This window comes from Carassius auratus, chromosome 19 (genome assembly GCF_003368295.1).
Source record: "Carassius auratus strain Wakin chromosome 19, ASM336829v1, whole genome shotgun sequence".
Lineage (NCBI taxonomy): Eukaryota > Metazoa > Chordata > Actinopteri > Cypriniformes > Cyprinidae > Carassius > Carassius auratus.
Window position 1 is genome coordinate 6,156,986 of NC_039261.1, and position 23,646 is coordinate 6,180,631.

At 37.7% G+C, this 23,646-nt stretch overlaps 2 protein-coding genes and 1 long non-coding RNA gene across 4 annotated transcripts; 1 reads left to right on the forward strand and 2 right to left on the reverse strand.

Annotated features, from left to right (window-relative positions):
* Nucleotides 1-2,145: 2,145 nt before the first annotated feature.
* On the forward strand, nucleotides 2,146-3,698 carry LOC113119242 (uncharacterized). The gene is made up of 4 exons (XR_003294433.1): nucleotides 2,146-2,594; nucleotides 2,668-2,744; nucleotides 2,884-2,936; nucleotides 3,138-3,698. It is a non-coding gene; the product is annotated as an uncharacterized LOC113119242 (long non-coding RNA).
* Nucleotides 3,699-7,970: 4,272 nt separating this feature from the next.
* LOC113120257 (C-type lectin domain family 4 member F-like) lies at nucleotides 7,971-10,976 on the reverse strand. Of its 2 annotated transcripts, none has more exons than XM_026290173.1 (7): nucleotides 10,871-10,976; nucleotides 10,711-10,782; nucleotides 10,456-10,572; nucleotides 10,194-10,283; nucleotides 9,076-9,200; nucleotides 8,773-8,879; nucleotides 7,971-8,656 (listed from the first exon to the last, which is right to left on the reverse strand). In XM_026290173.1, exons 1-7 carry the CDS (start codon nucleotides 10,935-10,937, stop codon nucleotides 8,506-8,508), a joined length of 729 nt encoding a protein of 242 aa, XP_026145958.1. In that variant the 5' UTR covers nucleotides 10,938-10,976; the 3' UTR covers nucleotides 7,971-8,505. The 2 variants fall into 2 exon arrangements, with proteins under 2 accessions (XP_026145958.1, XP_026145957.1); XM_026290172.1 differs by having other exon boundaries at nucleotides 10,699-10,782.
* A 447-nt stretch (nucleotides 10,977-11,423) lies between these two features.
* Nucleotides 11,424-11,945, reverse strand: LOC113120177 (glycine-rich cell wall structural protein 1-like). Its single transcript, XM_026290121.1, has one exon. It carries the CDS (start codon nucleotides 11,943-11,945, stop codon nucleotides 11,424-11,426), a length of 522 nt encoding a protein of 173 aa, XP_026145906.1.
* Nucleotides 11,946-23,646: the final 11,701 nt, after the last annotated feature.

A 23,646-nucleotide genomic window follows, 5' to 3' on the forward strand; every position in this document is an offset into this window, starting at 1 on the left:
CATCGGTGTAAACAATGAATGGCCGCTGAAGATCGGGATGGCCCAGAATGGGAGGTGAGGTGAGACAAGACTTTAGCTGTTCAAAAGCTTGCTGACACTGAATTGACCATTGAAAACTATGTCCCTTCTTTTTCAGTGCGTTGAGGGGTTCAGTAATTTTTGAAAAATTTGGAACGAAACGGTGATACCACCCTGCTAACCCGAGGAACCGCTGAACTTCCTTCAAGTTCGTAGGCACAGGATAGGTATGAATGGCTTCAGTCTTACACGGGTCTGCTGAAATGCCTTTGACACTTACAACATGTCCTAGGAAGGAGAGTTCTTGAAGACAGAATTTACTTTTCTTTAAGTTTATGGTGAGACCAGCAGTTCCTAGTCTATGGAGGACAGTCTGGAGGTCGTGGAAATGCTGAGTTATTGAAGGTGAGTACACAATGATGTCATCGATGTACACAAAGCATATTTTTCTCCTAAGTTCTCCCAGAACTGTCTCCATGAGCCTCTGAAAAGTTGCGGGCGCATTTTTGAGACCAAACGGCATAACATTAAATTGATAGAGACCTGCAGGAGTGATAAAGGCTGTCTTGGTTTTGCTGTTGGGGTCCATGGTCACCTGCCAATATCCACTGTTTAGATCGATTGTAGAGAAGATGGCTGCCCCAGAGAGGGATTCCAGAATTTCTGTGATGTTGGGAAGAGGGTAAGCGTCACTTTCTGTTACAGAATTAACCTTTCTGTAATCCACACAGAATCTAAATTTGCCGTTTTTTTTGGGTACTAAGACCACCGGTGATGCCCAAGCAGAGTGGGATGGTTCAACTATTCCTTGCATCAACATCTCATCAAGTTGCTCCTCCAGGGCAATTTGCTTGAGGGGGGACAAACGGTATGGCCGTTGTTTAATGGGGACTTGGCTGGTGGCATAGATGCTGTGTTGGAGAACCACAGTACGTCCAGTACGGAGAGTACACACCTGAGGGCTTTCGTTCAGGATTTGGAGTAACTGTAGCTTTTCATCAAAGGGTAAATGAGCAGCGTCCACAGCATTTTTTATCAATGTCTTTTCATCAATACCGTCCGGGTGTTGAATTTGCAATGGTGATGATGGAGGGGGCACAGAAGTTAATAAGGAAAGGTTTTGTGTGGCTTCCTTAAATCGACATATATCTTTTTGGGGACTTACATTTGACACACTTGGATTTCCTGGTTGAAAGGGGTACTCTTTTGAAGGATCCAGCTTGAAGGAATATTTTTGATCAATGACATTGAGTTGCAGCCCACTGAAGAAAATAAAGTCCAACCCCAAGACTACAGCATAGGCTAGAGCTTGGGATGAAAGTACAGCAGTAGGTAAGGTAAATGCTTGGCCATGTAAATTAATGGTGGTATTCAGCCATCCTAACGGAAACTCTGCTTTTCCATTCGCCAGATAAAGAGGACCATGGCACCACGGTTGCAGCTGGTCGGGGGATGTAAGCTGCCTCATGAGATTCTCATGGATGAGTGTGTAGCTTGCACCAGTGTCCACAATGGCTTTACCTGACCAGGCATCGATACAAAGGGGAACAACTAGTTGTTGAGGTACCGCTACACGTTCATTAGAGCTTGTAAGTGAGGAGGAGGTTTTCTTGGTTGCTGATTGTGACTTATGACTTCTTGTTGCAGCAACAGAGTTGTTGGACGGATGACCACCTGACTTGGGGTGATAAGGTTGTTTGCCGCTGGTGGAATACTGTGGACCAGACGTCTGAGGTGACTGGGGAGAGGTATAATGTGGACATTTTCCTGGTGGATGCTGTCCTCTACATCTCCAGCACTGAACTGGGATTTTCTCAGTAGGTTGGTTTGAGTAGGGTCTTTGTGATGTGGCTTGATGCTTAGGGCCCATTCGACCACAATCATAACGAAGCTGTTGCTCATAATCTCTTTCCAGTTGATGTCCTAATTTTACCAACTCTTCCACAGTATTTACTCTGCTACGCAATTGACTGACAAGGTATGGCTTAATATTCTTAAGTATCATCTTCACAATCTCACCCTCTGTAAAATCTGCCTTCCATCTTTTACAGAGAGCTCTGTAAGAAAACGCGAAGTCTCTAATGGATTCTGTGTCTCTTTGAATCCTAGTACAGACACGTTCAGCCAGTTCATCCTCATAATCCTCTGAAAGGAAAGCAGATAAAAATGCAGTCTCAAACTCATTCCAGGTGGTTATGGTGGACCGTCTGACTTCCCACCAGTCTCGTGCTGTTCCGTACAAGACAGTACGGAAGGTAGCCAGGATGTCTGCATCTGTCAGGGGATGTATAGCCAAAAAATCCTGACATTTGGTTAGGTACAATAGGGGGTCTGCATCATCTGAAGGCCTTCCAAATGTGGGGAAGGTTAATTTAATATGGTCACTTTTAACCACAGATGTTAACGGAGGGGTTGAAGAAGTTGAAGGAGTCACTGGAGCAGAAGGAGATGGCTGGGATGAAATACTGATAGTGCTGGGACCTGGTGGCGTCAAGACGCTTAACCTTTGTTGATCTGCACTTTTTTTAACACTTTGAAATCCTTTCTCCACTTCACTTTTCAACCCTTTGAAACCGGTGAGACATTGATCAGTTTGAGTAACACATTGTTGGAGTTGTGAAGTTATCTTATTATGGCTGGTTTGGAAAGTGTTTTGAACAGCTTTGATGTCCTGCTGAACCTCTGCTTGGAGTTGATCAACCATGAATCGTAGTTCAGAAACCAAGGTAGATTCCACCTTCTGGAGTTCTTCCGTGATCATTAACTTCATTGCTTTAGTCAGGTTATCTGCTTCAGTCTCCTCATGTTGCTTAGTGGTAGTAAACAGGGTTAAAACTTGATTTTTGTTATCCTCCACTTTTGCAGCAAGATCAGCAATCTGGCTCTGGTGCTGAGAAGAGGTATCTTTCACTTCCTGGGTAAGTTCATTCACTCTTGATTCTTGTCTTGCCATTAAGTCAAACAAGGTATCCCAGTTCCCTTGTACCCGAGCAGTGACTTCTTGTATTTGCCTTCCAGGAGTTGGTAGAATGTTGGGCAGTTCATGTTGTGCCACTGTTGAATGAGTTCCACCTTCAGAAGAGGTGCAAAGTTGCATGTTATCCCCTTGTGTTGCCCAGGTGAGAGTTTGTACTGGAGTGCTCCCAGCCAGAGCAGGAGAGGACATGTGCACATGGGTTCCAGGATGAACAGGGCTGAGTGGAGTGGGGGTATGGTAGAACACCGGAGCACATGGAGGTGGTTCCAGAGGCATCCCCGGTCGCAGTGCAGGCGGCCATACTGGAGTTGAGATGTCTGGTGGAGGCTCAATTTCCACAAAAGTAGATTGGGAGGGAGGGGTATGTGCCATGATTGCGGTGATTGAGTGCAAGAATGTTGAGTGTGAAAACCAATAAATATCAGTAAATGAGATGTGTTTCAGTTTGTTTGTCCCTGAAATATTTATACTAAACAACAAAATACAACATTTCACAACTGTTCAATCATTATTATCTCACAAACACCAAGTAAATCAAAAACAATAAGTATTCAAAGTAAGTCGCTTTCACTATTTTCCACTATTCAAACAATTATCAATTACTGTGACACCTTAGAGAGAACACCTCTAATTGTTCATTTAGCGTTCACAGTATACACACAAAAAAAAAAACAATTTTCAAGATTAATTTAGACAATTTCATTGTTTCACTAATTTTCCAAAAAAAAAAAAATATATATATATCAAGTTTTCAAATCACAATGTTTCAGAGGTGTGCGTTTTTTTTTTTTTTTTTCCTCAAAAGTGTTCAATAGTTCACAGGGATTGTCAAAATCAAAAGCTCAAGTTTCAAGTAGGTTTCAATTCAAGTCCCTGTTCGGGCGCCACTCTATAACGGTGGTCGCCGCCCCCAAAGTAAAATAACCATTTTAAAGGGGGGAAAAAAAAACCTTCGGGCGCCAGACAGGATTAAACCTGTCAAAAATTATCTTTACCCAGGATAGCAGAAAAATAACCACCTGTTACACAACAAATAATAATAATCCCAGACTAAAGGTCATCAGGATATTTATTTATTTCATATGTTCAAAATCATAACACAGAAAAACAAAATGGACAAAAATAAAATAAAACAAAATAAGAAATGACCACACGTTCCCGCTAGCGGTCTCTATCCGGAATCCGTGCCCGTGCCAGAAACCGACCGCGTCACGCTAATCCACGTTTGCAGATTCGTGTCCACATTCATTCACAAAAATGTCCATAAAAAAAAAAATAGAGAAAAAGAGAGAACAAAGAAAACACTGGATGAACATCTCATTCAGTTTCATTAAATCACACACATTAAATCAACAGCGTCAATTTTATCGGGCCACAATAATTATAAACAAAACACTAAGCACACAGAATGTGCGAATATGAAAGCTATGTGAATGGGTGCGTGCGTGTGTTGCAGTGTGTGAAATGGCGGCGCAAAGGTACTGACCACGTTTGCAGGTATTGAAGGCACCAATGAGTATCGCGGGTCACCAGACACCAAGATAGGTGGATAAGCAGTTTTTTTCTTCTCTTCAGCACTGCCCATGGAAGTTGGTCTGGAAGTGCAATGCTTCAGTCACGCACCAGACATCATACCCATGAAACAGCTGATTGACACACAGCCGTCTTTCCACTGTAAACTATCCCTCATACGGGCTACCCTCATGTGCAAACAAACGGATGACGCTTCTGATTCAGGTATGACACGCTCCCTTTAAATACAATTCCCTTCGGCCGTTAATTGACACACTCCACCCAGAAATCACGCTAAAATGAAAGTGAAAGTAACCGATGTTATAGAACAGATTATTTTGTTTGCCACAATTGGAGGACAACCTTGGGCCTGTGTCTAACCCCGCCCCCCATCATTAAGCTCAGAGGGCACAACACCAGAACTTGTCCGAACCTCAGAACATTCTTGATGCAGGCGTCCATTATCAGCCTTAAGCTGGGCCACCAGGTCTTGCAATTACTGCATCTCATCCTCCAAAGTAACGGTCTAAATAGAAAAGACAGGGAGGAAAGTTAAAAAAATACACTAATGCGCTAGCTGTTGTTTCAAAGTCAAACACCAATTAATATCACAATAATAAAAAGAAATAAATGGAGTAAAGTATCTGCTTTATACTAAATGTAGACCCTGTCGACTAAGCCAGAATGTAGCAACATGGCGTCACGCAACAGAAATAGTGTAGAGACAAATACGCCACCCTAGGGCTTGCACCAAGGGAAATACCACGCACCCTCAGATGCTACTCAAGGGAAAATGATCGAGACTACTAAAAGAGCGAAAGGCATGACTTACCCAAATAAAACCTTTATTTTACAGTCTTGTCAACAGTTTACCAGTTAAATACCCACAGTTACAAAGAGACTGTAATAAAGCTTTACCATTAACAGAAGGGACAAACCCCACAACAAATCAGTGCATACAAATCCATAAGCAAGTGACAAACCAAAAAAAAAAACTACAGCAAAAGAAACACAAACCCTTCAAAACTTAACCCTTCTGTTAAGCTTCAGTATCACAGCTCAAACATTCACCTGTGGATATAAATGCACAGAAAACTCAGGAGAGCAGTGGTCCAGTACCGTGATGGCCCACAGCTGCATGCTGCTTCGGACACACACACACACACACACACACACAAGGGCAGGTTATTCCTGACAGGATGTAATTTGCTATATTATCTTTAAGATTGCACTGAAGACACACACAAAAATGGGAGACGACGCACAAGCAGAGAAAATACTGTACCAGACAGAACAAGTTCGTTGAAATACTGAAAGAAAACCATAATTATGCAATTAGGGTGGGGTGAATATAGATGTATTTCTGTATGTCTTCAGAAAAGTGTTAATGCCATTTTCTTTTTCCTCTTACCATCTGTAAATTCATATTAAAAGAGTGTTTATTATTGCAGCGCTGCGTAGCTACAGTACAACAATAACCCAGAAACTCTGCTAGTGTTCTATAAGCGCCACCTGCTGTCAGAGATTGAATTAGCATTTTCATCAGAATCAGAAAGACCAGGGAATTTGTCTCGTCAGGAGCTTCCAAAACAGAGAGTACAAACATAGCACACACATCTTATGGCCAGGGACCATTTGAAAAGGAGAGTATATGATTTCGACTGGTAAAATAAAGGAATAATAATAAAAATAATAATACATGCATATTATTAAGGTAAAATAACACTAATAATAATAAAGTGTAATAATAAAAATATTAATTCAGCCTGTCTGATGTTTTGGTTTTGTGCAGTTGCTTCATGCTGCATATACATTTGTTTGTTTGTTTGTTTGCTCAAGGTTAATTTGACCAGTAACAGAGCAAAATAAACATTTAATAGATGATAAAAAAGCACACTAAATAAATTGGCAACGGGTATTGGAATCAGCTCATTTGATGGTAAAATAAATTAACAATTGTGTGTGTGTGTGTGTTCACATGTTTTTTTTTATATTAATATTTTAGGCTAATATTTATGTAAATGAACAAGTGATAGTCTACTATATTGTCTCTCAGTTAATTAGATGAAATGAAACTTGTATGTCACACTAATACTTTAAAAAATATATAAAATAAAAAAAATAATTGTACTATCTTCTACAAAATCTTAAAATCTTCAAGCTATTTATGAATATCAGCAATGTTTTGCTACAGTAGTGAATATAGTGTGTGTGTACACCTGTACCTGTTTGTGGGGACTTAAACCTGAATACACACTGACTCATGGGGACTTGTGGGGACATTTCCTGATCTGATATGAAGTGCTTTCTAATGAGTTTGGTGACATTTTCTTGAATATTGGTAGCAAAGATGATTTTGTACCCTTCCAAATGTATTCTGCTACTGCCATCATACGTTAAGTTATCATTAAAATGAAGAGTTCCAGTTCTAGAGACAGTCATGCATGCTCATGCCCAGGGGCGGGTCTACGTCTTTGTATCTTGTTGTGTTGCTTCTGTAATTCTGTGTCAAATTCTCCTGCGGACAGTAGATTGACAAAGTATCACACCAGCTTTCTGGAGGTTGTTGGTGATGTTACAGACTTGTATTTTAGGTTTCATTTTCATAGCTTTTATGATGTCTGTTGTTTTTCTTTTTGAGCCGATCAGGTCATCGTTGGTTGCTGATGTCGCCGGTCTACTTGACTTCCTCTTTTCTTTTAGCATCCAAATTTCTTGCTTTTCTTTCAGAGTCCGCTTCCTCATCTTCATCCTGGTTTGTGTGTCATCATCGAATGCAAGACTCAGAATGCAGAACTGATAAGACACATTCACAATCACACACATTCATACAATTATTTTAGTTTTGCAGTTTTATTTAAAATAAAAAATATAAAATAATGCTGCACTGAATGAATCAAAATTAAATTATCATTCTGTGTCTGTTGAACGAATACCATTAATTTTGTTTTAATCAAGTGATTAGTTTGATGGTGTGTTATTTAATGCTATTTTTCAATACAGTTCCAACACATACTTATTCAACAGATAAACAGATGATAAAAGATGATAAAACAGCCAAGACACTTGAGTTTGCACCTCTGTGCTGGAAACTTATCGGATATAGATATTGAAAAGTCATTTTTGTCATGAAAAGCATGATACTTCAGAACATGTGAGCCTGAACATAAATGTTTTAGTGTCTATACATTTCTTTTGGTTTCCTGCATGTTTACAAGCATAATATCCATTAATGTTTGAGACAAAGACCAAGGCGTATGCAGGTTTTTTTTTTTTTCAGGTATATTTTAGTTGAACACTAGATTCTGGGTTTACTAGAGATTAAAATGTAAAATACACACTCTTAAAAATAAAGATTCTTATAAGGTTCTTCACAGCAAAGCCATAGAAGAACCATTATTTGGTTCCACAGAGAACCATTCAGTCAAAGGTTCTTTAAAGTACCATCGCTTTCATACCTTTTTATAATCTGGAAAATATTTAAAAGATTCTTTATGGAACCATTTAGTCAATTAAACATTTCTTTTTTGCTGAATGTTGAAACAAGAATTAAGTCTATGCAAATGTTGATTTTTAGTTTTGTAAATGATTCTAAAAATCGAAAATAGGCAGTTCATTTTCTTCAAAGATGTTCTGATATGGCAAAACAGCTGAAAATTGGTATATGACTGAAATATTGGTCAATGAGATTTTTTAAATGTTTCTAAAAGAGTTCAATAATATTGTGAAACATTATTTTCAATAAAAATAACTTTTCTATTGTAATATATTTATACGTGTAATTGGTCCAGTCTTCAATGTCACATGATCCTTCAGAAATCATTCCAATACACTGCTTGAGAAACAGTTGTGACACATCATATATTTCTGGAAACTGTGCTACATTTTTCATCATTCTTTGGAGAATAGAAAGTACAAAACAAAAACATTTATTTGTCCGTAAAAAAATCTTATTGATCCTAATCTTTTGAATGGTATAGAGTACCATGCTATCAGCTTTACTTTTCACAGATGAACTTTTTTAGTTTTGAGCATTGAGCATCAAACCATTCACTCTTAGTTTCCAGAAAAGCACAGTCTTCTCCTTCGGAGTCCTCCTGTGTCCAGTTATCAGGTTCAGATAGACCAGCTGTCCTTTTATGCCAGAACCTGTCACAGAAAACCATTGCACATTTCTCAGTTGCAATACAGAAATTCAAACGTAGCTTGACAACATGGATAAAATGCATTTATGCCAGCTAAAGTGAATGAACTCAAACTCATACGTTTCTCCTGTGAGAGTTGTGTTGTCCACCCACATCCAGTGTCCTTCAGTGTACAAATCATGTAGTCCAATCCAATGTGGCTCTTTCAGCTTTGAGGCCAAATTATACTGGGAAAGGACATAATAAGACAGGTTCTTGAGATGTGATATGTTATTGTGTCCATGTGTATTTAAGTTATTTTTGGTTATGGAGTTGGCCAAAAAAAACTAAACTTTTTGTTGATTATAAAGATTTTCTGGAAGCACCTCCTTTTAGTTGTTTTGAGTTGTTTTTTAAATCTAAAAACACATATTAAACACCTACCTGATCCCCTTTGCCTGTTATTGTGACCAGCTGACCTCCAGTTCTCGTACAGTAATCTCGACTTTCCATCCAGTTGAGTTTTTCTGAAGAGAAATAGTAGTACTTTCTTCTTTCAAATGTGCTGTCTGTGCGAGAAAAATTTGATACATAGTAAAAAAAAAAGTGTATGGATGCATTACATCTGACATGAATGTATGCACTTTAAGAGAGTATTTATTTAGCAAAATGTCCAAGCAGATTTCTTGAGCATATATAACCTAAGTTCATACAGATCACTGCAGAAGGATGGTCACAGTATCCAACCAAAAAGTTTCTCTTCCTCAAGAAATACATGCAGATGGGAAAAAAAGAAAACCCCAGGCAGCTAAAATTAGTTTGTTGGTATCAGTACTTCTGTAATCTAGTAACTTGAATAGTGAAAACAGCAGGTGTGTGTGTTACTTCCTCTCTTAGCATTCACCGCTCTTGGAGGTTTTTATATCTTGGAGGGATTTTTATAGAAATAGTTCACCTATAAAAAAAAAAAACATACTCACCTCAGTTTTTTCACTTGTGTATGATTAAACTAGAGTTCAAAAGTTTGAGCTCAGTAAAACGGTTTTAATCGTCTCTTATATTCACCAAGGCTGCATTCTTTTCTTCAAAAATACAGTTAAACAGTAATATTGTGAAATATTGTAACAATTTTTAAAAAGTGCTTTCAATTTTAATATATTTTACATTATAATTGATTCCTGTGATAAAGCTTAATTTTCAGCATCATTCCTCCAGTCTTCAGTGTCACATGATCCTTCAGAAATCAGTCTAATATGCTGATTTGATGCTTAGAAAACATTTCTAAAATTTTTGTGTAAACCTCAATAAACTTTTGATGAATACAAAGTTCAAAAGCACAGCATTTATTTAGAAATATTTGTAACATTATAAATATATTTACTGTCACTTTAATATCATTCCTGTCACCGCAAACCTTTGAAGTTTGAGTCTCTGTCCGGTAGCAGACATGTGCTTAACACATGGCTCATACACACACACACACCCACAGTCTTTTCTCAAACACAGCCTCGAACCTACAAACTGAATGTCTTTAATAATGAATAAACCTCTCATCTCCTCACCTGTGGGAATCTGCTGCTGTATTTCAAAGTCGGCTGCAGCATTTCTGTTCTGCTCTTTTAACAAATCAGATGACCTCAGTAGTTGGGAATCTGAAGTAAGAATATCATATAAAAGTGTACTGGTGTAACGCTTTTATTCGTGAAAAATGCCATGCTTACGATGTGAGTTATATGCTGCTGCATAATATGCAGCAAATTGTGGCCTGTATGTGTGTAGGACAATGTGTGAACCATCATAAGTGTTAAGATATTGTGTACTCACAGAGAATTCCCAGAACACACAGAGCCACGAGCAGAGAGACACTAAGGACAGCAAGAAGAACTGCCTTACAGGACTGGTCTTTCTCTTTCCTAGATGAAAATGTGTGTTCAGATGCATCTGTAAACACCCAAGGCAGGTCTATTACTTAATGTTATTTATGATGCTATGTCTGGGAGTCTCTGTCTGAACACCTCAACATTTTGGTCACTTGAAATCAATTTAAGAGTCATAAACTGTACTAACATTGAGAGGCACCTGCAATGTCTTTTGTCTTTGGATCCAAGTCCAGGTCATCACTGTTTCCATAAATGCACTGGTCTGCTTCATCTAAGGGATGTAAAAGAGAAGACCTTTAAAAATTTTAAAAGTAAACATCTGTAAAGAAAAGCAGGTAAATTGTAGTAGCATGTCTTACCAACTGAGGTTGGCTGTTTGTTATATTTTAGCCTTACGAAGTCACCATTTGCATAGGTATCTGCCATTATACAAGTTGTCACACACAACTCTAACCAGAAATCTAATCAGACCTTAGACTAATGTAACCAGGAAATGTCATGTCTCTTTTTAACTCAACCGAGAGGAAGTCTGAATTGAATCCTTTGTAGCTATATCCCCTAAAAATGACATTATATTATGCATTGTTCATTAGCAAATTGTTTACATTCATTTAAGAAGATTCTTTACTTGAGTATAGTTTACTTGAGTTTATATACATTTGTGACCCTAAAGCACTAAAGCACGAAAGCAGTCTGAAGTCTCTGGGGTATATTTTTAGCAATAGCCAAAAAAAAAAAAAAAAAAAACATTGTTTTTTTAAGTTGGCTTAGACACAATTTTAAAAACAAAGCTCATTTTGTCAAAACACTACACACAATTAACACATACACACACAAACAACCACACACAGACACACACAAGCATCAGATCATTTCAGATCTTTTGAAAAACCAAGCACTTCATTCAAAACTTTACATTATGTTACTATCACTTTCACCAATACCACCACCACCACTACCACCACCATCACCAATACCACCAACACAATTACTACCACCACCATCAACGACACCACCAACACTACCACCATCAACACCATCACCAATACCACCACCAACACCATCAACACCAACACCCTCACTACCACCATCACCAACACCACCACCATCAACACCATCACCAATACCACCTTCAACACCAACACCCTCACTACCGCCACCACCACCATCATCAACACCATCACCAATACCAACACCACCACCATCACCAACACCAACAACACCATCACCAATACCACCACCACTACCAGCAACACCATCACTACCACCACCATCACCAATACCACCCCCACTACCACCAACAACATCAACACCACCACCAACACCATCACTACCACTACCATCACCAACACCACCATCACCAACACCAACACCACCATCACAGACTTCTGATGAGTACTTCCTCCTCAGCCTTCTGCCTTTTCTGCAGAGCATGCCGCCTCATACAAAAGAAATGATAAACTTTCAAATGTACAAATTGACGATGGAAAACAGCAACGTTGTGCTAAATTTAAATTTGGCTTTAAAAAAATTTAACAGCAGGCTCTGCAGGAAACACAGAATGCCCTCCTTCCTCTTCTCCTACTTTTTGTTCCCTGAAGCTCTTCCACCTTCCAACTCAGACAGGAATAAAAAGGACCTCGCTTGGAAGAGTGTTGGTGAGGAGATTGGGGAACCTGATAATTTGTAAATACACATTTTACCTTTGAGTCACGTACACGTTTATCGACCCGCAGCCTTCCCAACGTTTTTTTTACAACTAATTTCCCCCTAATATACAGCTACTGTAGAATAATGTGTTTATCCAGAGGACATTTGCAGGAAAAAGTGGAAAAGCCTCAGGGACACGTACCTGAAGGAGAAGAGGAAGAAGATGGAGAAGAGGAGTGGGTCAGCAGCAGGGTCAGTGAAGAAGTGGAGGATCCTGGGATTCCTTGACCCCTTCGTCACCCCACAGGAGACCAGTAACATGGGGGGAGTACAACCACCCCAGGGAGAGCGAGAGAGAGAGGCAGAAGCAGAGGATACGGAAACAGGTGAGTTTTCAAATTAAGCCAATTTACAAAGCATACAGTATATGCTGTCATTATTTACAGATGAAGAGTATAATGTAATCTCTCTTTGACTATTGCTACCAACGTGTTGTATTCACATTTAATATTGTCTTGACAGAGCCTACAGATAATGAAGAGGCTGCTTCTCCTGTCTCCCCAGTCCCTGGTTCTGCACCCCCGGTGTGTGAAGGCAATACTACAAACAATATTTAAACATGTTACGTGCAGAAAACATCAGTACAGTATCCACTCATAGCTTTAACATTCACATAAAAAAAGTCAAAAACATTTTTTTTAATTAGTCCGTTTACTAATAATCATTGTATTTGTAAATGCAGACTCAATTCTATTGCAATGTATGCCACCAATACATCATTTTAACTACTGTTCATTTGCATGTTTATGTTCCTGATGTTTATATGTCTGAAGTATAACTTTATGTAATATATGTTAACGCAAGTTCAAAACAAATTTTGACCAAACAAACAAAAATCAAACGAACAAATCACCAAAACCATCACCAACACCACCACCACCATCACCACCACCAACACCACCACCATCACCACCATCACAGTCTGCTGATGAGCACTTCCTCCTCAGCCTTCTGCCTTTTCTGCAGAGCATGTCACCTCATACAAAAGAAATGATAAAATTTCACATGTACAATGAAAAAAATGATTATGGACCCAATTAAATTAAGCGTAATTCAATTGTGCTAGTTTAATGGATTTGAATTTAATTTTTGATTTTAATTAATAAATATTAATTGGTTTTAAACGAATTACACATTTGTTAAATCCAAGCCATGTGAATTAATTAAATTCAGTTTGAAAATATTAAGTTGAACAAATTTAGCTGAAAGTTAATTTTATATTTTGGTGATAATAAATTTGTTTATTTAAATATAGCTAAAATAAATTGATTGCAACCACTTAAACCACCATAAAAATTTGTAGTAAATTCAATGAATCATTTTTTTCAGTGTATTTCCCATCATGCACTGGGGCATGAATAATTAAAAATGTTAAGTTTTCGAGTTGTATTTACACAGTTTTATGGTTGCTTTTGATGTTAGTTTTAGTGACATTCATTCTTGTGATGCCTGAAGTTCATTTTTTACTCAAAATGACCCATTTATACTCAAACACTATTCACTGATTGTTACCGTCATTGTGTGTGGTGTACCATGTATTGAGGTCTCTGAGAAATGATGACTACTGAGTTACATTACAGGCACTCTTGTTTGGGAGAGCAGAAATATTTCTTGGATCAGAAAAATAAAGTTAGAGTTGAAAATGTTGAGTTTGCTTTATTTGTCTGAATATTAATGAAAGAGACTATACTAATTAATTTTACTATGTAGAAATTAAAAGATTAAATTGATCTGGTTGCACAATTAATTTGAGTAAATTCTACTCAAAAAAGTTTAGCTAAAATTATTAATATAATTAAACTGAAATTACTGAAAGAGATTAATAAACTCAATGTATAAAATATAAGTACAACCAATTTATAAAATATAAGTAAACTCAACTTATAAAATATAAGTTCACTCAACTTAAAAAAACATAACTGGACTTAGATACATTTATTTCGTGCAACCCCTTGACGTCATAAAATTGAGTAAATTTAACATAACATTTTTTTCAGTGTACAAATTGGCAATGGAAAACAGCAACGTTGTGCTAAATTTAAAGTTGGCTTTAAAAAAATGAGACAGCAGGCTCTGCAGGAAACACAGAATGCCCTCCTTCCTCTTCTCCTACTTTTTGTTCCCTGAAGCTCTTCCACCTTCCAATCGAGGTCCTTTTTATTTCTGTCTCTGTATGTAAATAGTTTGTACATATTGTATTTTAAGTTTATATTGTTATTTTAAGTATATATTCTAATTATTGTATGTTTGGCCTGAATAAATTATTTTGAAATATGACTAAATGCCTGGTGTTGTTCTAATTCACAACAAAGCAAGTGTTTTATCACATAAAAACTTGATTTCAAACTATGACACACATTCATTTTGTATAGAATGCTATTTATTCCATTTCTAAATCTTGATTATATGAAACATTATTATAATCTAAGGACAACCAACATACTTTAGTGTGTCTGGACAGGGTTGTGTGAGGAAAACAAAGAAATCACAGGACAGGTTAAATCCTTTTGGAGGCTGGCTCCATTTATCATCAAAACAAAAATAAATGACAGATTATTTCACAGTAATAACCTGAACTGAGAAATAACACAGACCTATAGATTTTTTTATACATCAAAGGAGGAATTATATTGTTCAGTTATGTTAACTATAAACACTTGCAGTCATACATTTCTGAATTAGATCAAGAAAAACTCCAAATATGGGATTGTTTACCATGTTACATTAATATTAGGACTACTAATAATGTATGTTACCTTATATACTAATGTGGAAAACCTACCATTTGAAAAAATCAATGACTCAGGGTCTAAAATAATTAAATGTGCATGTTGTGGTGGACCTGACAGTCTGGAACAGGGCCAGCAGGAATAGAGCAGACAGACTAGACACAGTGCAGCCATGACCTGCAAACAGAGAGGAGGCACAACAAAACAATATATAAACCAATAATCTTACAGAGAACATACTGCATTTAATATATATATATATACATATGTGTGTCTGTGTGTGTGTGTATATATATATATATATATATATATATATATATATATATATATATATATATATATATATATATATATATAGATAGATAGATATATATATAGATATATATATAGATATATATTAGTAATGGTGGTAAAACTCTTTAGATAGTCATGTTCTTTATAGGTTTGTGGGTGGCTCTTAAAAGAGCCGTTGAGGGGAAGTCATGAGTAGGACTTCAAACACTATTCTGTCTGCTGCCATGCTACTGCTATTATATATTATATATATGATATTATATATTAATAATGTCTCGTCTGTCCGCTGATGTAGCTAATGTTTGCTCATTAAGATAAACATAATTCATTCACGCTTAGGTAAAATTCGCGACTTTAAAGAATTAATTTGGCGGAGCCAGGATGTTTTCATAGGGGTAGCAGGGAGGGGCCAGCAACCAGTCTGGGGTGGCACATAAATCTTCAGTATTTCAATATAAAAATGTGTTTGACTATAATGTACATGACTGTCTTAGTGCATAAAACACATCTGAGTACAACTAATTTCTACTCAACTGTAATTGAGATATTTGTGAATTAGATCATTAATACTGAGTGAATTTGACCATTTTTGTATTATTCCTCATTTATTTAATTTTTTTAAGGGACTCACTATAGCTTTATTGCTCACTCAGCTTCGCAAAACTCCCAAATGCTTGCTCTCCAACATTGCAAACTCGTGGATGAGACATGCAGATAGTGATAAAAATGTGAAATGTGCACTCTAAAAATGGCTGGGTTAAAAATAACCCAATTGGCAACCCAGCACAGGGTAAATATTGGACAGAACACATGCTGGGTTAAAGTAACCCAGCATGCTGGTTTACACATTTTAACCCAGCATGCTGGGTTATTGAGAAAACCCAAGATAGAGTCATTTTTACCATTTGTGGGTTTGCATTTTTATGATTCTGGGTTATTCTTGCTGGGTTATTCTCATAATTTCACTTTTGCTTAACAAAGCAATCATGGATTAATAAATAATGAAGAATACAGGTTATTTAGACTGTTAAAAAATATTTTTAATGCCATCTGACATTCAAAAAATTTTTAGCAATGACAAACAACATGGAATTTTCCCTTTTTTTGTTTCCAGCAAATGCAAAATAAATAAATAAAAATCACAGAAATACAGTTGCAATAAATAAGAAAATTATTTCTGAATGACCTGTGTCTAGCTGTTTAACTATTACATTTTGAGATTTTTAGCTATTTAAATACACAGTGAAATGACATTGACAATTAACATTTTTAAATTTAAATGTAAAATCATTTAAAGATGTCCTTAAATTTATATCAAGTATATAAAGACTCCTACGTAGGTAGATGTGCACTGCTTAGGGTAGTTCAACATATAGTTCACCCAAAAATGAAAATTCTGTCATTTATTACTCAACTTCATGTCGTTACAAACCCGTAAGCCCTTCGTTCATCTTCAGAACACAAGTTAAGATATTTTCGTTGATATTCGAGAGCTTTCAGACCAGGGTGAATAATTAGTGACAATTTTCATTTTTGGGTGAACTATTGTCAAACACTTAAGCTCTGAAGCAAAGATCTACACCTCAGAGCAGTGTACTCCATTATAGAGCCTGTCTATGGAAGGACAATTTTCGAAAGGAATTGCTAATTATATTTTCAATTGCGTTTTCCACATTTGGATTGTGACAAATTGTGACAATCCAAACACAATTGCAAATCTTGAACAAAAACACTGTTTCAAAAACACTGAACAAAAATTACGGTTTCAGTTTAGTGACTGCCAAATTTCAAATGGAAAAACAAAGTCAGTTTGTAGCTGTATTTTCCATGTATTATGAGTAATAAGCCTGTCATATCGATCAAATACTGCATCATAGCAGCTTTACAGTATTGAATAGGAAAATAGTGTGTAATAATGCAAAGGGACAAAAGTAAACACTCAGTTTTCAGTTAAAGTCAATTCGTCATTGATTCAGTGATGTATCGTCCCTCTGTGCAATCAAGTGGATGATATCGCTTGATATTAATTGTCCCCAACTAAAGAAAAACAAGGAACAAAAACTCCATCGTTGACAGAATGGAGAAAAAAACCTTGGGAGAAACCAGGCTCAGTTGGGGGTCAGTTCTCCTCTGACCGGACGAAACCAGTAGTTCAATTCCAGGCTGCAGCAAAGTCAGATTGTGCAGAAGAATCATCTGTTTCCTGTGGTCTTGTCCTGGTGCTCCTCTGAGACAAGGTCTTTACAGGGGATCTGTATCTGGGGCTCTAGTTGTCCTGGTCTCCGCTGTCTTTCAGGGCAGTAGAGGTCCTTTCTAGGTGCTGATCCACCATCTAGTCTGGATACGTACTGGATCCGGGTGACTGCAGTGACCCTCTGATCTGGACACAGACTGGATCTGGTGGCCACGGTGACCTTGGAATAAGAGACAAACAGACTAATGTTAGCATAGATGCAACATAAGAACAAGTACATGAGGTTTTATGAATTACCATGTCTGTTTTTTCACTGTGTCGCACATGTTACCTGCCAAAACTCAAATGGAATCTTTAGCATCTGAATTTCCAATGCCTCACATTGAAAACTGTCAATTTTTGTCAGAGGTGGGACCATACTATGGAGAGTGTTTGTATTGGGAGGTGACGTCACTCAAAGACAACTGTGCAAAATTCTTTGAACAATGGAGGTTAAGGCACTACTAAAGGCAGCTGCCGCTCCGAGAGATGCGTGTTAAAGAACAGACAGTGCAACCCGGATCTCCCTATATTCTTGGCACCTCACACAATAAATAATTCTGTCATTTTACCCCAAATGCAGCTACTATCCCCTGCTAACAGTTAGATCCACATGGTACTATTGGTCAATATTCATCATTAACCAAATGCTTTTCACCGGAGGCATAAAATATAGGGTAATATGCAACTAGGTAAATAAGAGTAGAACTGCAATGTTGTTTGCTGACGTGCATCAGAGTGCAAACAGTGAGAGATTTGGGGTAAAAACTACAAAATATCTCCCAATACAAACATGCCCCATAGTATAGTCCCACCCTTGACACAAATTGACAGCTTTCTGTGTAAGGCATCTGAAATACAAATGCTTTTCAATTGAGTTTGGACTATTTCACAATGTATATGTCCACATGTGGAAAAATACAATTAAATATACAATTTGCAATTCCTTTTGAAAATAGTTCAGAATATCCTTACCTGTCCATTGATTATGATCAATGCCTGAGAGATCTGCTGGCATTTTTAAATCGCCACGACAACTGGATGGGGTTTTGTGGACTCTGCTCAGTTAAGGAATTTCATGTTTGTTCCAACCTTTAAAATAAAGTTGAAAAAAAAAGAAAAAATACAAATTGTTTTAATAACAGTGATTCAGTTCAATTAACTGTGTGAAGTTAATCATGAAATTGACCCATCATGATTATGAGTTAAATTCACCTATGAGTTGGTCTACAGAAGCAGAATATGATATAGTGATTGGCTGAAAGGTGTGCTTTCAAACTGTCTAATCAATGGGATGTTCCAGTTATTATAAATCACAGTTTTATGTTAATATGCTGGCTATGACTATATCAAACACACACAGTCACTGGCACAGATAAGGGAGATCACACTGCATGTGCGCACACAGACATTTCTATGACAAGTCACGTAGGTAAAACAGTCCATATATAAAAACTTATAGATGTAGCAAAGTGATAAGGACAAGTCAAAAACACGATCTGGAAAATTAATAAATTAGGTACATTCTGGTGCAGCTTTAACTATAGCACGAAATAAAAATATATGTGCGTTTAAGTTACGTGAGGGTTAACGTTAGTTGATTATCACAGACAAACAATTATGTAAAATGTATAATAAACAAGAACTTACCGTTAGACGCCTCAATAAGACTGCACTCGACCAGTTTTTCTCTCACAAATGTATCCATGCGCTTTTCTGACAGGAAAAAAAACACATTTTGAATTATAATTTGTATGTAAAAAGACTTTATAAACCACAAAAGCATCAAATCACTTCACTAACGCGGCCAGCGTCACTCGCTGTGCGTGCGCGTACTTTGAAATGCCCTGAGACGTCGATTCTTTTCCGGGAATCACTTTGTTCGAGAATTACTGAACCGGTTTACTTGAACTGGGTCGTCGGTTCTTTTAGACCTGCGGTCCGAGTATATTGTACGTAATTTGTATGATTTAAATGTCGATATGGACAACTGCAGGCGTTTACATTAGAGCAGAAAGTCGTATTCACTTTTTGAACTCATTTGACTCACTTAAATATCAAATTCGCTTTTCAGTGTCAGAAACTACTTTTTCCTCTATTTTCACAGGTATTCGCATATTTCAGCCATCAGTCACTTTCTGAAACCTAATAAAACTTTATTAATCTGTCGTCTCAGATAACGTTACCTTAACACGATTATGCGAGTCGCGTAAGGTAGGTTGGCCGTTTGAGGTAAACTGTTCATCATTTAACGTAAATAATGTTGGCCTGTAGACGTTTAACAGTATTGTTGCTGCAAAAAAAAGTTATAATTCTGCCAATTTAAAATAATTATTATTGAAAACATTAAATAAACTTACCTTAAAACAGTTGAAAGCCGTGGCTTTGCCCCGTTGTTCTTCCAAAGTGACAGTTGGGGAGCGATTTAAACATCTTCAAGGCGCGTTAAATAACCCAGCGCTGGCCTGAAACAACCCAGCGACGCAACCCAGCAGGTTTAACCCAACACCTGGTAAATTGAAACTACCCAAAAGTGTTTAAAAAGAAATTAAATAACCCAACAAAATGACCCAACAGACTCAACCCAGCATTTTGGGTTAAAAAATAACCCAGCCGTTTTTAGAGTGTGATTAAAAAAATTTAAAAAAAAAGTTCATAATTCAACACATAAACGCCAGAATATTTTTTATTTTATTTTATGGATTTAAACGGTTTGATTTTTTTGTGTGTCCACTGTGCTTACATTTATTTGTGCATTAAAGTACAAATAAAAAAAAATACATATCTGCTTCTTTGTGATCTCGAATTGCAGAATATTTCAGTACATGCAATTGAGTGACGTTCTTGTGTGCTGCGTATACGTGTCCAGTTTACAGCTTTATCACCTTTTTGGTAATTTCATGACTTACCTGACGACAGAGTTATGTATGCTCATAGTTTCTTGTGCAGGTTATTTTTGATGATGTGATATAGAGCGTGTGCCAAATATTTGCATACTGTTGAAAAGTGTTCACCGAGAGCAGAGTAAAATAGCTGATTAGACAGGAAAGTGTGTTTTAATGACATATAGTCTGAACAACATCTCATCAGACAGCAGTTCACAGTTGTTCTACTGAAGCTCGTTTGACTCGCACCTGACACTGAGGGAAAGCTGAAGTGCGCATCTGATAATTATCCTGTTTGATGTGATCATAAAGAGATATGACAGTTCCGCATCTTAACAAATGCATTTTGTGTAAAGAAAAAAAAAGACAATAACTGCAGTTTTGAGTGGGGTGGCCACAGCCAACCTTTGACCAACCCCTGGCTCCGCCCCTGAATTTACCCGGCTGCTCATGAAGTTTGCGTTGTAAGTGTAACGTACAATACAAAGAGACTTTCCTATTAATTTAAAATCCCAAAAATGGCTTCGGGGAGAGCTTTACTGTTTACTCAAGAGCAATCAATGGTTGCCAGGGCAACTCTGACACGTCACTATGGAATGTTCGTGGATGACGTCACACTGAGCCGCTATAAAAGCTGGTTTACGGATTGGAACATTTTATTTCATCGTCGCTTGTTATGCGAGTAATATCAGTGAGTGAATATCTGTCTGAACGAGTACGAAAATCTTGCTTAATCGTCTTAATCGACCAGAAATTCAGTTTGATATTATCAAACGGCTCAAGAGCGATCTCTCTCAGAACTGTGTAAACGAGAACTGTTGAAAATCTCTGTAGAACAAGAGTTCTCCTTTAGGATCAGAGATGGCTTTTAACAAGAATACATCTTTTTCATCATCATCTTCATCGTCCTCAGTTGTGGATGAAATGTCAGAGATGTCGCTGAGGAACACATCTCTGGACTCATCCGATGAGGATGTTTCCTCCAGTCACTGTACTGACAGGCTTGTGAAACATCAACTGCTGATGAACAAATTCCTGGACCTTCAGTACAGAGCCCGAGAGCGCCAGGAGGAGTTTCAGTCACTGCTGGAGCGATTTAACTATATACGTTAGTAATCTGGTTTTAGTTATACACTTATACACATGTAGTTCAGTAGCCTACTCAGACCAATGAGTCGAATAGAGTGGTCAAGTTAATGGTCTTTAATTGGCCTGATTCTTCAAGCCCTCACAAAAAACTAGAACTTCAAATAATAAAAAAAGAATACAAATGAATCAGACACTCATATTTAGGCATGTATTGGTATTCAGTTGTACCTAAATGCATTGCAAACTGATTAACCAGTAAAAGTAACATTTTAAAATTGCTATTAACATAAAAAAAAAAAAAAATAGAAAAAAACATTCATAATTTTAGTGTTTAAAACTATAAAATCGATGTTCAAACATTAAACAATCGACCTTTAACCTTCATTTTTCGAGGAGAACTGTAGAGAGCCCTTAAAACTTCTCTTTTGTTGACAAGCATTTCAGGAAAAATGGATGATGCCTAATGCATTTACAGATTTACTCTAAAGCCCCAAATTGGGATCAGATACAGAGATGAGATCTGCACTTGACTTTGAGACAAGCAGCGCATATATTTAATTAAATCACAGCCTTTGAGATTTGACAGTGACAACAACCCAATTCACGATCCCAGTTTCATTTTGATTAACTTTGCAACCCTAAGCCATATATTGATCTGCTTTTTAATATAATCTAACTTTACTTAACAGTTAACGATATTTATGTTTTACTTCTTGCAGAGGAATCGCTAGAATGGGAGATTGAGAAAGTGGAGAAATCCATGGTCAGCATGGAGTGGCTGGAGGACTTGCAGAAGATCATTGATGAGTTCCAGGCCAATATGGCAAACAATGTGAGCCGCCTTCGAGAGAGCTTCAGAAAAATGCAGGAGGTTGCCTCGAAAAAAGTTCTGACTGTGAAGGCAAAAGGTAAGTTAACAAACCATCATTCATTAAAAAGCATATCTAAATCACTTTGGGTTGCAGTGTGATCTAAAATGCTGTGTCAAGGTAGCTTACAGTGTAAAATGTGTTGGTTTTCAGGTAAATCAGGAAAAGATCTGGATGCCAAAGTAGTTAAAAGCATTCAGTCTCTGCCGACCTGTCCTACGGTAGCAGAATTGAAGGCAAATTCAACCGCTGCATCAACGTACTCATCAAATCTGATCATTGCCTTGAATAGCATCACCAAATCATCCTCCTGCAGTCCAGCCATAAGCAAGGCACTAAAACTATCAGCAGCGACCATTGAAAACCTCAACAAGGCATTTCAAGATCACTGCTTGGAAATTAAGACTCTCAAGACACCTCAGAAAGCGAGAAAGGTGGTTCGAGATGTGAACAGAGACGTCTTAGTTTCTCCTGTGCACCAAAGTGGATCTGCAGGTCAGCAGCAGAAGGTGAAAAAATTGCCTGCCTTTCCTGTGAAACCCAAGGCAGATGATTTTGGTTTCCCTCAGGTCAAAGAGCTTGTACGGGAGACAAATGTTGAAGTGTTGCCACTAGATAGACCAGTGATAACATTAGACACAGCTCCAAAAGACCTCCAGAGTCCGTCTGCTGATGACCCGTCTCCTCCTGGCCTTGCCAGGACATTTGCTCTCCCCAAGATCACACGATCTGTCGAGGAGACAAAAGTTTCCACAGAGCAAAAGGTAAACGTCAGATCATCTGAAGAGACACAAGCTGATGCAGAGACGATGGAGAGAACAGAGACATCATTTGAAGAGACAATGGTTCAGGAAGACCACCAAAGTCCATTTCCTCATAGCTTCCGTCCTCCATCCCTTGTCAGATCTTTTGCTCTTCCTCAGATTTCACAGTCTGTAGAGGAGACAAAAGTTTGTGCTATGTCAGCGGTAGAACGTCAAAGTCTGTCTTCTGTCCACACCCGTCCTTCCTCGTCTGTAAAACTGCCCAAAATTCAGACTCAAGTAAAGCCTTCAATTCAGAAGTCTGAGAAACCTGAGACTCACAAATATGATTCTGCAGTCTCGGGCAGCATTGAGGAGCAGTACATGAAGAACAGCGAGGAGGACGGAGACAAACTGCTTCATGCTAGCATGAAAGACCCATCGTTCATAATTGACATCAAAGCTCAAGAAAACAACCTCCAGCAGCTGGATCGAGCTTTTCAAAATAACAACATTTCCTCTGAAATGTACAACCTGTGCAGAGGAACCGTCAATCAGACACTTAAGAGTGTTGAGCTGCGTC

Bases quoted from the DNA above. Each gene is read 5' to 3' on its own strand.
- LOC113120257 (XM_026290172.1), bottom strand. From the start codon at position 10,937: ATGGCAGATACCTATGCAAATGGTGACTTCGTAAGGCTAAAATATAAC. The intron at 9,201-10,193 runs GTGAGGAGATGA...TTTCTCGCACAG, and splicing joins ACAGCAGCAGATTCCCACAG to ACAGCACATTTGAAAGAAGA. The intron at 8,880-9,075 runs GTAGGTGTTTAA...GTCCTTTCCCAG, and splicing joins TAACAGGCAAAGGGGATCAG to TATAATTTGGCCTCAAAGCT.
- LOC113120177 (XM_026290121.1), bottom strand. From the start codon at position 11,945: ATGCTCTGCAGAAAAGGCAGAAGGCTGAGGAGGAAGTACTCATCAGAA.